At 34.5% G+C, this 15,648-nt stretch overlaps 3 protein-coding genes across 3 annotated transcripts; all 3 read right to left on the bottom strand.

Moving 5' to 3' along the window:
- Positions 1-37: 37 nt before the first annotated feature.
- perm1b (PPARGC1 and ESRR induced regulator, muscle 1b) lies at positions 38-5,941 on the bottom strand. Its single transcript, XM_079884570.1, has 4 exons — positions 5,806-5,941; positions 1,312-3,885; positions 1,120-1,236; positions 38-981 (listed from the first exon to the last, which is right to left on the bottom strand). Exons 2-4 carry the CDS (start codon positions 3,851-3,853, stop codon positions 914-916), a joined length of 2,727 nt encoding a protein of 908 aa, XP_079740696.1. The 5' UTR covers positions 3,854-3,885; positions 5,806-5,941; the 3' UTR covers positions 38-913.
- A 355-nt stretch (positions 5,942-6,296) lies between these two features.
- On the bottom strand, positions 6,297-8,885 carry LOC307166358 (RING finger protein 223). Its single transcript, XM_079884663.1, has 2 exons — positions 8,589-8,885; positions 6,297-7,570 (listed from the first exon to the last, which is right to left on the bottom strand). The coding sequence occupies exon 2, from the start codon at positions 7,544-7,546 to the stop codon at positions 6,863-6,865; it is 684 nt and encodes a 227-aa protein (XP_079740789.1). The 5' UTR covers positions 7,547-7,570; positions 8,589-8,885; the 3' UTR covers positions 6,297-6,862.
- A 1,364-nt stretch (positions 8,886-10,249) lies between these two features.
- cUnh1orf159 (chromosome Un C1orf159 homolog) lies at positions 10,250-14,653 on the bottom strand. Its single transcript, XM_079884678.1, has 8 exons — positions 14,579-14,653; positions 13,891-13,975; positions 13,592-13,678; positions 13,329-13,370; positions 12,604-12,738; positions 12,341-12,366; positions 12,166-12,196; positions 10,250-11,954 (listed from the first exon to the last, which is right to left on the bottom strand). The coding sequence occupies exons 2-8, from the start codon at positions 13,928-13,930 to the stop codon at positions 11,851-11,853; spliced, it is 465 nt and encodes a 154-aa protein (XP_079740804.1). The 5' UTR covers positions 13,931-13,975; positions 14,579-14,653; the 3' UTR covers positions 10,250-11,850.
- Positions 14,654-15,648: the final 995 nt, after the last annotated feature.

Genomic DNA, 15,648 nt, shown 5'->3' with positions numbered 1-15,648 from the left:
CTGTCATTTCGATGACAAATGCATGATTATTACAAACGGTTTGGCAAATTTTTACTTTTCATACACTTCAATACATCCCTTATCATGTCATATGAACACATATAGTCACCTCAGATCTTTTGTTCTATTTTTTATCAATACATTTTCTTTTAGTGCTAAATTCATTTATATTTTTTGTAAGCATATTTTAGAGGCTGTTTCATATACACTTGCTCTTATCACATTGACATTAGTCTCTGCTTATGTGTGATAGAAATATTTGACACTCAGCAGCAGTCGTTCTTCTGGCACTTTCTGATACCTCCATGACTCCCAACTATATTTTATGTGCGAATTTATATTCTTTATTAAATGTGCTCAGATCTGTTTCTTCACTGAAAAACTATATGAACTTTTTTTTAATCCTTGGCCGCATGATGTTTTTGCATTTAATAGATACATCTAGAGTGATTATCATTGAAAATGTTTTTTTTTTTAATATATATATGTACACTGCAAAATAGTTTAATTGTGACTTACATAAATATGTATAGCACAGCTTGAGTCCTGAATATAACTGACGCAAAACTTACCAGTTGTCACTTCTGGTCCATATCAACATAATATCTAAAGCAATATATGTCTTCTAACTGAACAAGTGTTTGTATGGGAAAAACTAATGTTTCCTCCTTTGCTTTGTATGCTTTTCTTTAACAAAATTGTCCTTTGATAAGTTATTTATTGATTGAACACCTATTTTGTAACATGAATATATTAAACATTCAAATATTAGACTGTTAGGAAATATGGAATACAACCTAATATGTGTATTTACTAAAGTGTTTGGTGTGAATTTGTGCAAAATTAACCCTTTCCTGTACACTGGCCCCTTGTGAGAAATCCTCAGAAAGCTCTAATACTAGATTTTTATGGTTCATCCTTCTTTTATGTATCGCCGCAAGTACTGGATGGCAGATATCGCGCTCACATTTGCCAGAAGAGCTGAGAAATAATAGAGGGAAAAAGGATCATGTTAATTTTGTGTGCTCATATTATCTGAATAAATTGCCTAATTTAATATGTAACAGACTGATCATTGTGTCTCATTTCAGAAATACACAATCCACATGACAGTCTTACCTGCTTTCCACATGTCTGTAGATTGTGGGTCGCTTGACTTTAGTACCCAAGATGCAAAAGCAATGCAAACAAGGCACATGTCTGCTTGCTTTAATGAAAAAGGAAAGCGATCTCTATCTGTAAGCAGAATTTTGCAATGTTAGACTTGACATTTTCATATCTATTGCATCAATTTGGTCTCTAAAAATGTACCTGTGTCTGCGACTGTTGCCCCAACATGTATCTGATGTTCTGTGAATTTTCCATGGGCCTGGTTTTCTAAGAGAACCACTGGAAGCTTTGGCTGAGCCATAGAGGAACTTGATGTTGTTCTCGTTCCATAACCATAGACTGTGTCATTTGTTTTGGGAACACCCCAAGAAGTGGCCATCCTACACCATGTCCTTCCCATTAAAAGTTTAGTGTGTCTCAGAGAAAGGTTTCTCCAGGTACTTCTCTGGCTAGTGATAAAGCACATGTTTGATGTTTCAGAGGGGCTTGCACACCTCATAAACCGGATTGCGGGAATCTCAACTTCACTATCCAACTGGATCTCTTTTTCTACCTCTGGAAATTCTAGGTCTTTTACCACTGATCGAGAAGAGGAATAGATAGGAACCAACGTTTTCTCACTTTTTGTTGAACCTTGCACTGAAGGAAACAGAAGATTCCCAACCTCAAAGTCTGAGAAGAAGTCATCATAAGTCTCAGCCACAGATACGGTCTGTAAAAAACAAAGTGAAGTGTTACTATCTGGGATCCAAGCCTTATATTGTTCTGATTCTGTGTCACTCTTCAACATTTCGAAGAAAGACGGCAGACACTGATCGTCAAGAACATCAGAAATCGATAAAACTGGAGAAGGTGTTGGTCTTCTCATGCTATAGTGGTCCAGTAGAAATGTACTCATGTTGTTGTCTTCTTTTGTTGTTAGAAATATGTCCTGCATCTCTGCTTCAGTCTCTGAATGCAGTGGGGAATCACTCTCAGTACACAGCCTTGCAATCTCGTTTGATTCACTTCGCCAAGTTTCTTCTAAATCCATGGGACGCGTAGGTTCAAGAAACCTTTGGGTTTGCTCTTTGCCTTCAAGGGGTTCTGGACTAGGGTTTGCACTTGCATGAAGACGTTGTAGAAACTCTTCATCGAAATCAGAGTAAGTTGAAAATTCACAGCTCGATCTGTCTGGTTTAGAGTCATCCAAATGTGTGAAATAGTCCGAATCTGCTGCATCGTCTACCAGGCCATCTTCTAAACTATCATCTTTAGATTCCACCTCACCCCTATCAAGATGAGTGTCGACAGTGTCCACATGGGTTATTTCCTCTAGAGACCTGTTATTGGCTATTCTAAGTTGCAAAATATCATTTATTGTTAGTTTTTCCATTTCATCCCAAAAGGAGGAAATGGCAAATATAGGTCGAGTCGGACCTGAAGTCTTGGCACTGTTACTAGAGGATTGTATCTCTTGGGATGATTCTTCTCTATTAAATGATTGTCCCAAGGGCTCTTGTTGTTCTGTTCTTTCTCTTTCAGTATCTGATGGAGCAGTGGGTTCAGAGGTACCCATAATAAATCTGGGACTTTCCACCCTTGTGTCATTATTAAAGTGGCTTAAATTATCAGTTGTATGTCTACATTCACAGTTCAAATCTATTGTGGATTTGTCATATTTATCACATGCTGTGCTTTCATGATCCAAGGATTGGGGCAAAGGGCCACTGAGATCTGTAAATATTTTCTGTGGCATCTGTTTGGGAGTTAAAAGTGAATTTAGAGAGTCGTCAGGATTTCTTTCTAATTTTGCTTCTGGAATTTCTGTCATGCTTTCCTTTTTTAAACTAATGGCACAGCTTGTTTTTTCCCATTCACTCTCACATGATCTAATGGGCGAAATACATATTGCACCTTGGATATGAAGTACATTTGGTGAGTCAGGAAAAACACTTTCTTGTTCAAATTTGTCCTGCATTGTTTGTCTGTCAATAATTTCTTTATCTGGCTCTGTATTGTTATTAAAGGAAGAGCACGTTTCCATCACTCCGCTATTCTGGCTCAGGTTTTTAGAAGTTTTTTTTTTTCTTCTTTTTTTTTGGACTGAAGTGGGACCCTTTACTCTCAGACGGACTGGGCTGTCATTTACAGTGACAAACCAACGCTCCTTCTCTTTTTTGGCCACTGGTGAAGTGTCCGTCTCCTCAGCTAGCATTTCTATACCATCCGCACTCTTTTCATGCTTTATATCTGTTGAAGATGTTTCAGAGACTGTCTCGGTGGTGGCTTGACTTGATTTATTCTCACCATTCTCTTGATCCTCGTTATTTCCTCTTAATTTCTCTAAGTTTAACTTCTCAGTCAGATTGCTGTCTTCATTAGCTTTGTTTTGACGTTCACATGTAGCCCCCGGTTCATTTTCTCTAGCATCAGACATCTGCTCTGCAGACCTGGCATTCTGTGGCTCTGTTTTAATATATTCAGTAAACTCTGAATTCTCAGATGTATGTTCTATTTTAAATTCTCCTATTTGATGCTGTTTTTGTCTGTCTACACTATCATTTTCACAGTGTTGGTGAGGGCTGGTCTTAGTGGGAAGAGATGACATGTAGACAGAGGTTTTATCATCGTCCATGTCACTGAAGCCAGACTCATCTAAGGCTGCAAGCTTGGCCTGCTGAACAGAACATTCCTCACTCTCTGTACAGAAACAGTCCCAATCCTGCTCTGCTATCAGCACACTGTGGTCTAAGTCATCCATTGCAGTTGAGCTCCAAAGGCTTGTTATGACATCTGAAACAAACAAAAAACACAATTATGAATTTTTTTTTTTTTTTTTTTACTAAAACATTTACACTGCCATTCAAAAGTGTGGGGTGAGTAAGATTTTGTCTCTTATGCTCAACAAGGCTGGATTTCTTTGATCAAAAATACAAAAAAAAATGTATTCTATTTTAATATATTTTGAAACGTAATGTATTCCTGTGATGGCAAAGCTGAATTTTCAACAGCCATTACTCCAGTAACCGGTTGGAAACAGTTGTGCTCCCTCATGAAACTGTTTTTCAACATTCTTTTATTAATTGAAAGCTCTTAAGAACAGGATACCTGTGCGATAGAACTCTTTTGTAGCATATCGTTGCCGTCATTTTTGATCAATTTAATGCATCCTTACTTTTGAAAATATTAATTTCTTTCAAAAAAAAAAAAAAAATCGTACTGACCCCAAACTTTTGATCTGTACGGTAGTATATTTTATTCAGCTGATCAGTATAGACTGCATCTTTCAATTCAGTCATACAGTTTTAAATATATATATATAAAATAGTCATTAATGCTAACTTTTGACCAAACAACCGGTTTCACAGACAGGGTTTAGATTAAGCCAGGATTAGGCCTTAGTTCAATTGGGTAACATTTATAAACATGCCTTAGAAAAAACAATTCTGGTGTGCATCTTGAAACAAAACAGTTAAAGTTTTAACTTTCAGTTAAAACGGCTCAAACATGCATTTTAGTCTGTGAAGGCTAGAGTTTACATTGCTAGGGTTCATTTTTTTAATTTATTTTTTATTTTTCTAACTGTCTATTTTTTCTGGCATAGAGAAAACTAGTGAGGATGTGGTATACATATTTCATGCCTTTGAATTTAAAGAAAATCAATATTTAGGTTGTTGGTTAAAAGATAAGATGAATAATATGTGGGGATTTAGTTTAGGATTTAGAAAATTTTAGGAATTGAAAGATGCAGTCTATATCGAACAGCTGAATAAAACTTTTTAGAACTTTGAAATAATGTGTGCGTCTTAAAAATATTCTCCAATTAAACGCCATTATACCAAAACATATTGCTTTTAGGCAACATTGCATAGAAACAAGTTTCAACCATTCAAATTCGAGAGATGAGGTCCCAAACTCCCAAACACTAAGCAACCTAAATTCAAAAGAAATACGCTGTAATACGCTCAAACTGTCTCTAATGTCCCAGTGAGTATGATCTTGGCTTGACTGTAAGCTGACTCCAGAACAGACTGTACCCAGAGCTTTCACAACAACTCAATGCAAGGTGATTTGTGGATTAAAACATGTCAGTGACAGGAAATAGCCCCACAAGAGTCCCATAAAACATCCCAGCATGATGGTCTGTTTGGGTTGCTTCTCTTTTACAAATATTTTGCATGCTCCAATTGCTCAGAAATGACCTTGTTGTGTCTCTTAATGCCGAGAATGAAGATCATGATTTACAACCTTTGATAAGAAATCTTACAGTGTTATCTAGCTTGCAGGCCTTTTTTTTTTTACAAACGCGTGGAGATACATGTAGCATACAGCAAATGCATTCAGCTGTGCTTATTTTCCTTTTTTTCCCCTACATTTTTAAAGAAAATATACTTTCCCAGGAGCATCATGACTGTTGTGCGAAAGCCTAGACAAATTATCATTATTATTATGATACAGCCATCATCTTACTACAAACTGGGTGTTTAGTTCTTTATTAGCATATTAATACCTAAAGCCCTGCGCTTGAGGTTCTTTTCCATGGTGCGCATGCTTAAGTGGTTCATTTTTAGTACAGTAGCACTACACACACATAGATCAATGGAAATATCTCCAAACACAAAACCTCCTCTTAGAAAAGTTCTGCAAATTCTGCATCTAGTCAGTTTCCATTAAACATCTTTTCAACATCTCATCCCTTGTATGTTTTCCTACCTTTAGTCGTTAGTTGTGCTTTCGAAACACTTCAGTGTTGATCCGACACTGGCGTGGCATACCTTCGAAACTCCAGTGCCCTTGCATGTGGGAAAGGGGGGCCCTGTGTCCAGGTCTGTTAAAAATAGAGCTGTGTGTCTGATCACATGGAAGTGTGTGTGTGTGTGTCCTGCATTCTCAGAGGGGCATTCCATTTCACATGTATAAATAGGGTTTCTCTGGGGAGATGGTACAAATCTGTCACTGATCACCTATGCTGCTATTCAATAAAGGGTTAAACCATTGAACAATGTGCTGGAAGGAAGATCCTTTGCTTTTATGGTTTAGAGGAAGTAATGCTGTGAAAACAAGTTTCTGGGATCAATCTCAATTTATCTATGGTAATAAAAGTCTGGCAGTGTCATAGGCCTACTTTACTACTGTAAATATATTTCAAGTTAAAAAAAGAGAAGTATATCAAAGACAAAAGAAAAATAGGCAATATTTAATTTGTAATAAATATTCATTTATTTTATATTTTACAAATGATTACAAAAAAATCTAGTATAGTGTGTAAAATATTACAGCCATTTAAAAAAGTAATTTGTTAATATACGTGCTTAGAATAATTGTAAAAAAAATATCAATAATTTTGCAAATAAGAGCATATAAAAACATAAAAAGAAATTGCAGGCTTATTATTTTACAAAATGTGCAAGAGCTTCTAAAGGGTTCCATGCAGCAAGGCAATCATGATCCTATAACTGTAAATCATAACCTGTTTTACCTCAGTGTTTATTTGTTCATCTGTTTTAAAGACAGAAAATAATTTTTAATATTTACAGTGGTATTTAGGAAGCTGTGATATGACAATGACATTTCAAGCAACAAATATTCAGTTTAGAAATATAGAACTTTAACCAATGCAGTTTTATTGACATGAAGCTGTAAATGTTGTGTTTTGGCCTCTAGTGCTATCATCCAGTCAGTCATGTTTTTAGACTGAAGCCAACACCATCTGAATGTCTTTTGCAATTCATGAAATTTAAACTGTTAAAACTGTGTGCACCTGCGTGTCTTAGGAAGTCACTGTAGGTCTGGCAGATGCGAAAGTAGTTGGCGTCACTGGTTGATCCAAGAAGCATTCTGACATTGAGCCTGAGATAATAGCGCACTGGAGGGGCCACAGTATGACAAAGAAGACCACAAGGAGCACTATGATGAAGACCACAAGCCTTTTCCAGTTCCCATGAAAACCCAAGAATCGCAGCAACCTGTGTCCACAACCCTCTCTTCTCTCCTCTCTCCTCGGCGGCTCTTCTGCTTTATGCTCACCAATGTCAATGCAGATACAGTTAGGTATCATTGGGTTTGAGTAGCACAGCCTCTGTCCATCTAGGAAAACTTTCTCCACTTGTTGCTGGTCGCTTGGAAGTTGACCCAGAACTTCCTGGCTGGTGGCCAGATCCGGAGTACCGTGCTCAGGCACGGACGTTGGCTGCCGACAAAGGGGGCAGGTGATCTGGGTGCCTGCCTGCTCCGGTGAAATAGCTACAAAGCGAGCCAGACATTCCAGACAGAAGGTATGGGTACATTCAAGAAGCTTCGGTGTCTTGAAGGTGTTGTCGTACGGGGAAAAGCAGATTGAACATTCCGGACCAACATCCCAGACGTTGTCCTCATCATCAGCAGAGGCCACTGTCTCGTGTTGGTGCCGTATTGAGCCCATACGTGTTGATGTGGATACTTCTGGTTCCTCCATCCTGTTCTGTGCTCAGAAGAAAATCTGAAATGCAACATGAATTTTTATATAATTATTAATAATTCATTGGCACAATGACTGCTTAAAAGATACAGATGAATTAAACCAGTGAGTAATACTTGAGTAATGGTCTTTCTTAACACTAGATTTTTTCTGAAAAGCTTCTGATGTGATTATAGGCAACTTTTATTCAATATAAAAAGTTGAACCGTTTTTTAATACACTCAAAACTATTTAGGCCTTAATTTAAAATGTATGTCTTTGAATTGCATATAAATCTTCCATCCATTTGCATTACACAGTTTTAACATAAACAAACTTATAAACTTAATGTGATGCATAGTTGTCAATAAAACAAGTAATATTTCTGTAATAGTAGAAATAAAACAAATGTTTTAAATACACAATAACCAGGTTTATATATGTATCATCAATCAATCCAAAATGAATTTTGAATGAAATAATTAAAAAATATATTTATATAATAATAAACTATGCCATGAGTTTGAGTTACTTTAATTTATGTATGACAGAAAATATGCATTACATTAAGTTTATTATATAGTTTATGTTAAAACTGTATCCAAATAGATGTTATGTATTTGAATGCAAGAACAAAATCCTTTTTGAATTTCATAATCCCAAATGGTTGCATGGTAAACTATCTGACATAGCAAATAACAACATGTAAATGTGGTTGCTTTATGGGTATCATTACTGCAGTTCTGTATATGATAAAGATGATGCTGAGACAAACCATGCAAAAAAAACCAATCATGAAAGAAATGCATTTTGAAGCATGTTTCAGTCAAGTACTATCATCATGTATATAATTTTACACTTTAATCAGCATCACGTATACCTGTTCATCATGACTCACTTGTTTTACATTTAATGTACTATGACTAGACAAAATATAAACATCTCTAATTTGTAATTAAAATGACATTAACCTTAAGGTTTGTTCAAATGAAACCACTGATCCAATAAAAACCCAACTGTTGGGTTTGTTGGGGCAGAGTGAGAAAAGAAAAGAAATTACCTTAAAAGAGGAAGACAGTATTATTCTCTTGCTGATGCTTTCTTCTTCTTCTTCTTCTTCTTCTAGATAGATTCAAAATTGACTGAAAAGTTCCCAAAACAAGTCTTTCAATGCCTGTCTTTCTCCAGACCTGTCTGTCTTGGTCTTCCGGTAAAGTACAACTGGCCTCTTCTCCTCTTCAGAAGTTTGAATTATACTTCTGAGCTGTGACTCAAGTGAGTTAAATCATAAATCATTACCTTGTTCTCTCTCTCTCTTTCTAACCAGCCGACACACACACACACCCACACCCACACCAACTCATACACGTACGTGTGCAAATAATGGAAAAGCAGGAGGGATGACAAAGAGAGGGAAACAGAACAGGTTTTCCGATAGGATTAGGTTTCACACTGTCATTGAATACCTTAGTTAACGCAAGAATGACAAAGCATAGTAAGTGACTAAGGTTAACACAAAGCACATTATTTAATTCACAGTGTTGTAAATTATTAAAATATGAATAGTTTTATCCGGAGAGACAAGTTAGAAAGGTTCTGCAACTGCATATTTTTATTTGATCACATACAAATTGTATTAATGTAATTTTTAACATAAATATAATCTTAATAAATTTACTACAGCATTCTGCAAGTTTACTGTCATCATTCATCTGGTTCAACAAAAACAATGCTTGTGGTAACTGATAAGACATCACACGTGCATAACAAAACCATAATAATAAAAAAATGGCTGTAAATTTGAACCGTATTCAAAGTCACATGCATGACTGTTGAATGATCAAATATATTACCTCTCTGTCTCGCTTGGAGATAAACAGCCAGGTATGAGGAAAAATATTACGGGATATGTTTACATGTGCAACAAGAGTCACATGTTTTCTCGCTGAGGGTGTGAGTACAGTTCCTGTTGTGTTTATTTTACATGGTAGTGTGCCAGCTATTGTTATGTTGAATGCTTTAAATAATCCCGTATAAATGTGGATATTTGCAATTGTATCAAAAAGTGAGACATGACAAACATCACATAGTAGATTGAGCAAATGGAAAGACAGTGACGTGGTACTTGCTCTGTTTTGATCTAGTGTTCTTATAAGGAAGTGCTTATAATATTATAGATAAATGGGATCAAAGTCTCCCCATCTGTTTACCCAAGGCAAATGTAAACTTTTAACAGGTCACATTCAGATGAGTGGTTTTCCGATCACAATAATAGTTAGGTTTGATTATGTTGAATTGCTTTTGAAACAAGTCCAACCTAATATTCTACCATTTTAATAACTACTCTACAGATGATAACACAATGATAGTATTGGCCAGCCATCAAATTCTTAAAAAAGAGATTTATAACCACCACTCCCAACCTTACTCTACATCTTCCTAGAACTTATAAAGCAAATGACTCTTTGATGATTAACACCATCCGCCACCTGGATTGTTTATTTTGTGCACTCTTTGCAAGAACTATTAGGTTACATTCTGCTCTGATGATATAAAGTAATAAATAAATGACTTTTTTCCTCATAAATCAAAATATCTTTTATTTCTGTAAACACTGAAATCTTCATCAAATATTATTCAGTTTGTGATCAATACTCCATTAGGACATCAACATACAAAAAAAGTGAATCAACAGCATCAATAGAACCATAATTCATATACAAAATATACTGACATGCTTTCCAGTTGCTGCACAACAGCCAATAAAATGACATGAGAAATAAGTTGAATTTAAGTGGTTATATTCTAGAATCAGTATCACTGATGTATCCCCATGAAAGCACATAATTTAACTTTACATCAAGTAAACATTCCTTACTTTTGCTTAATCCAGCATACTGAAGATTTAAAATTTTTACAAAACAAAGTTCAAATACCCCTACCTAAAATGAAGTAGAAAAGATGTAGAAAAAAATCAACCATAATCCTTTAAATTAACAGAACCATTATTACAAATGAAAAAACTAAAAACAACACAGAAAATCATAAATATATAGGCACAGGGGATGATATGGCTTACTAAAAGGCCACTATTTTCAATAAACATTTTCAAAGTAAAGCTAAAAAAGTAACTGACTTCTCCAGCCCGTTCATACAAATACCAGTGTATCACTCTCTTTATGACACTATAATATTATCAAGCATTTTTTTTTGTTTGTTTTTCAAGCAAAAAACAAGAAAAATTTACCAGATAATCTAGGAGTTCTTTCATACTTTTACATTCTAATTTTGTATAAAATGTACAAAATCAAAAATGGTAACTTCACCCATTAGCACATTCACTTAATGGCACTTTATATTTTACAGTGGGAAAAAAGGAATAAATGGGAACTGAATGTTTTAGTTAACTCCTTGTTTGGCAACAGTTTTTCACAACAATTTTGAATATATATTGTGTGTTAACAGCAAGTTTGCAACTTTAAGGCCTAGCAAATTTGAATATATAATTATAACTCAAACTTCTTTGGTGAAAGCCAGAACATTTTATGTTGAATATAGTGAGGAATGTGCTATTGTTAGCGGTTGGACATTTAATACACGCTTGTTAGTATAACATGAATATGCTGTTAACACAGAAACCCAAGCCTAAAGTATTTTCAATGCTCATACAGGGTATTTCCAGCAAATGTACAGTATATGACATCAATAAGTGCTGTTGCGACTGTACAGGATTAATAGAAAATATAATATTTGAGTGTACAGGAGCCAAACACTAAAATGGTTTTAACCAAACGGTAAATATGCTAATGTCTATTTATTTATGAGGTTTGAGGGGTTGGTTGTGTGCAAGTATGACTAACTGCGGAAGTCTTGTTTTATAGCCTAGTTACAATGTCACAAGATTCAAAAGTACAATATCACACAAACATACAGGTAACAAATATAAACAGTACAAAATTCATTGAGAAAACAACTTGATTGACTGAATTATAGCTTAAAAAATACTCTAGTAGTGCAACACCTGGTCTTTTAAAAAAGAAAGAAAGAAAGAAAGAAAGAAAGAAAGAAAAAGAAAGAAAGAAAGAAAGAACATATTGTGTGAAATATATATAAATAGAAATAAATATCTGGATCAATGAAAAGATGATCTAAAAAAAAGTTTTCCAAGATAAAAGCCTACATCAAGATACTGGATGCCTCGTGTAGCCTACATAACTTTAAGGAAGGTTTCACAAAAAAAGTTAACAATCCCATAAGGAAACAGTGCTATAGGACAGGTTCATGTTTTGAAAGGGGGCTTACAGACGGCCCTTGGAGGCTGGTCACACATTGTATACCTTGGTTACTGCCCCTGTTGCCACAGTAGCACTGTTGGATGCTGATGTTGCTGAAGGCCTCTCCCTCCTGACATATCTTGGCTTGCGAACTGCAGACAATATTTTTTTTTTTTTTAAAGTCACATTCATTCTATATACTAAACAGAGCATACTGCTTTTACTTCAGTTTGTTTCAATTGGCAAAACATCTATTGGGAATATCTGATCAATGAAATTTAGCACAGTTGGAACTAGGATACACCACCTCTTTAGAACTTTGATCATTCAAAATACAGATTAAGTAGTGACAATTTCTATTACCTGAAGATGTAGCTTCAGGAATCATGACAGCCTTGGAAGAAAATATGAACAAGTTAGTAATTTGGCATCCATTGTTAAGCTACAGTAATATTTAAAAAACAAAGCAGTGTTTGTCTTTGATAACATAAAAGCTTTTTAAGACAAAAACAAATGGATTTTAAGTGGATTATCTTACCGTCTCACTTGGTTGGAATATAAAAGCTGATAAAGGAAAATTACACAATTTACAAACCTCAAAAAAAAAATCATCTTGAATAAATGAAACCTCAAAACACTACCAATCATAATAATAAAAAAATAAAACAAAATATGAAACACAGTTAGGTAAATCCAAACTTAAAAGAAGACGTCACTAACAAAACTGTTCCTATGTCAAAAAAAGCATTGAAAACTGATTTACACATTTATGACGTTTAAGACTTTTCATTTTTTTTTTACCCTTATTGCGCCTGTAGAAGACTCCAGGGAGGCGGTTGGAACGCTTAAGGTAAAAGAAAGATGCAACCGAGAGGATGAGGCCCAGGCTGATCAGTAGAGTTCCTAGAAGGACAGAAGCCGCTACACCCGGACCACCTGTCATTAAAATGCAAAGGATGAAATTATAGTGCCGTACTACAGAGCCCCGCATATGACATGCGGGAAAAAATGAACAAATCAAATATGTCAGCATGTTTTACTAATTCGTTCACTCCTTTTAAGTAAATAGTGTGCACGATATAAGAATTTGTTCCCTTGATTTAGTTAAATCAAATCAAATTAGTACAACATGGCCATGATTTACTAAATCAAGGGAACAAATTATTATAATCTGCACAAGATTTATTAAAACGAGGGAACAAATTATTATATTGTGCGAACAATTTAGTTAAAACGAGGGAACGGATTAGTACAACGTGGCCATGATTTACTAAATCATTGGAACTAATTATTATATTGTGTGCATGATTTAGTAAAACGAGGGAACAAATTAGTCATTTGTGGCCACGATTTACTAAAAAGAGAAAATTCATTTTTAATTCGTGTCCACGATACTCATATTTTTGTCTGCATGTCCTGTGAGGACTCCTTTCAAATCAATATCAATATACAAAAATTAACTAGGTTTTGAAGCAGGTTTTTTTGTGAGCTGTTCACATAACTATTATTAAATAATGGTAACTTACCAATCATTTTGATTAATGTTCCTGGAAAGTGACTAGTCCTTGCTAGAGGGAGAGTATAAAACAACAATGAAGTAAATAAAAATATAAACAATATAATAAATAAAGAGCAAATATAAGAGTTCAAAAAACAGTAGGTAAACAAATAACTCCTAGAGTCAAATGATTCCCAAATTGTAGCTTTAACATTTCAATGAGGCATGATGCATACAGAAAAATCCACATTAAGCAATCTTCTAGACTATGTAGTTATTTATGGCACTTACTATTGTTAAATAAAGTTGAATTCCCCTGTTCTGCTGAGTCACAGGACACACAAAAGGTTGTACTGTTCTCCTGAACTTGAAGGAGCCCTAGAGGAGGATCCAAATGCACTATCAATATCAATTGTACTAAAATGTCCCTATAGCCTATCAATAACATACAATTGCAAGGAACTAGTTTCACACAATGCATGCATAGAAAATTTGCTCAGGTTGTATTTACAAGGCACATTCCTTCCCATCATTGTTTTAATGCTATTTAAAAATTATTCACAATTTGAAAAATTACATTTGAAACATACCAGGATTACAGAGTGAAATATTTGCACAGGTTTCATTCATTCTCTTTATTCTTTCACAACAGTCATTGGAGTTTTCAAGCAGAGCCTGAAACACATGCAAAACCAAAATACAGATCAAGAATGGTCTCTGGAATTTCTAACACAAAAAGAGCAGCACTGATGTAGTAGACTGTACTGATGAGATTACTCCTGTGGAGTCAAAATGGATTTAAAATGAATAAGCCCATTATGTTTATGCTCTAAAATGCCCAAATTTGAGGTAATCCGTTTTTTTGTTCGATTTAACATGTAATTTTGTATATTTAATAAATGCAGGGTAACGTTAATTGTCAAATTCAAGATTGAGCCATCAAGTTTTCTGAGGACGTCAACTCATCTCACGAGCCGTCTCATTCTACACTGATGATTCAAATGTCGTTTTTGGTCGGTGGTTGTATATTCTCTAAAGAATGTCATTTTAGCACCATTTTTGAAGACATACAATATGACACACAAGCTACCCCACCAAACAAGTTCTTCAACAGTCTTATTTACTGAAAAGCTGGCTAATTAACGTTACTGTAGCTTGCTGTGTGGATAACTGGTATGCCATTTTACAAAACACTCTACGAATAAAACAGAAGCAATGACTGTTTCGTTTTCCGACGACATAAGACAGATTTCTGTGATAATAAGCACGTGAACTTACCTGAGAAACGTTTTAATATGTCAGAAATCTGTTGACAACCGGAGTTCAGTTTACTTCCTGATAAATAAACTGCACTGCCAAAATACAAGTCTTTTTTAGATTCGCTTTTATTACACCACCATTATTAGAACATTTTTATTAATAATGTATGTTCATATTGTGATGCGAATAACATTTATTAACTAAACATACTAAAGCGAAACAGATCCGTCAATGCCGTTGTAATATTAGAGGTTTTATTGTTCTTTATTTTATTGCTCCCTCAGTGTATTTTAACGATTAAGTTATTAATAAGAACATATGTGAAATTAAATATCAGAGTTGCTTTGCATTTTCAAAAATGTAACGTTATGGCTTTTATTATGGAGATACGACACGAGCATTTGTAGTTTTGGTTGCCAGGTTACAGTTTTTTTTTTTTTTTTTTTTTTTTTGGTTTATGGTGGTGAACCACAGTGCGAATGTTTAGCAAGATAAGTAATCCTAGTGTTTTTTTATCGGTAAAAGTTACACACTATTTCTCCGCACTATGTTTTTAAATGTCGCAGGCATTCAACCCAGCAGTTTTATCATTACCAGCACGTAATGTAATAAACAGGAGTGCAACTGTAAATTGTAAATTGTGATTTCTTAAATAACTGAATATGTTTGCAAAATGCATATATACGAAGATGACATGAAACAGTTCTGCTGCCTAATATATTTGATGAATAAAATGTTAAAAAGAACTGCATTTATTCAAAATAAAAAAATATTTTCTAATAATCTTCTTTACTATGATTTTTTTCTTTATCAATTTAACACATCCTTGCTGAATAAAAGTATTGATTTATTTCAAAAAAAGAAAGAAAAAAAATTACTGACCCCAAATTACTGACCAGTAGTGTATATTGTTGTTACAAAAGATTTCTATTTTTAAAAAATGTGCTTTTTTTTTTTTTTTTTTTTTGTCTGTCATCAAAGTATCCTAAAAAGTATCACAGGTTATGAAAAAATATTAAGCAGCAGAACTGTTTCCAACTTTGATAATGAATCATCATATTAGAATGATTTCTAAAGGATCATGTGAT

Source organism: Squalius cephalus, assembly GCF_949319135.1.
Source record: "Squalius cephalus genome assembly, chromosome: 10".
Classification (NCBI taxonomy): domain Eukaryota; kingdom Metazoa; phylum Chordata; class Actinopteri; order Cypriniformes; family Leuciscidae; genus Squalius; species Squalius cephalus.
Note: the sequence above shows the minus strand (reverse complement) of the source record. Positions and strands in the feature narration are given on the sequence as shown.

Bases quoted from the DNA above. Each gene is read 5' to 3' on its own strand.
- perm1b (XM_079884570.1), bottom strand. From the start codon at position 3,853: ATGGATGACTTAGACCACAGTGTGCTGATAGCAGAGCAGGATTGGGAC. The intron at 1,237-1,311 runs GTACATTTTTAG...TTCTGCTTACAG, and splicing joins GGCAACAGTCGCAGACACAG to ATAGAGATCGCTTTCCTTTT. The intron at 982-1,119 runs GTAAGACTGTCA...ATTATTTCTCAG, and splicing joins TACAGACATGTGGAAAGCAG to CTCTTCTGGCAAATGTGAGC.
- LOC307166358 (XM_079884663.1), bottom strand. From the start codon at position 7,546: ATGGAGGAACCAGAAGTATCCACATCAACACGTATGGGCTCAATACGG.
- cUnh1orf159 (XM_079884678.1), bottom strand. From the start codon at position 13,930: ATGAATGAAACCTGTGCAAATATTTCACTCTGTAATCCTG. The intron at 12,367-12,603 runs GTAAAAAAAAAA...TTCCTTTATCAG, and splicing joins CTTCTACAGGCGCAATAAGG to CTTTTATATTCCAACCAAGT. The intron at 12,197-12,340 runs GTAAGATAATCC...TTTTCTTCCAAG, and splicing joins TATTCCAACCAAGTGAGACG to GCTGTCATGATTCCTGAAGC.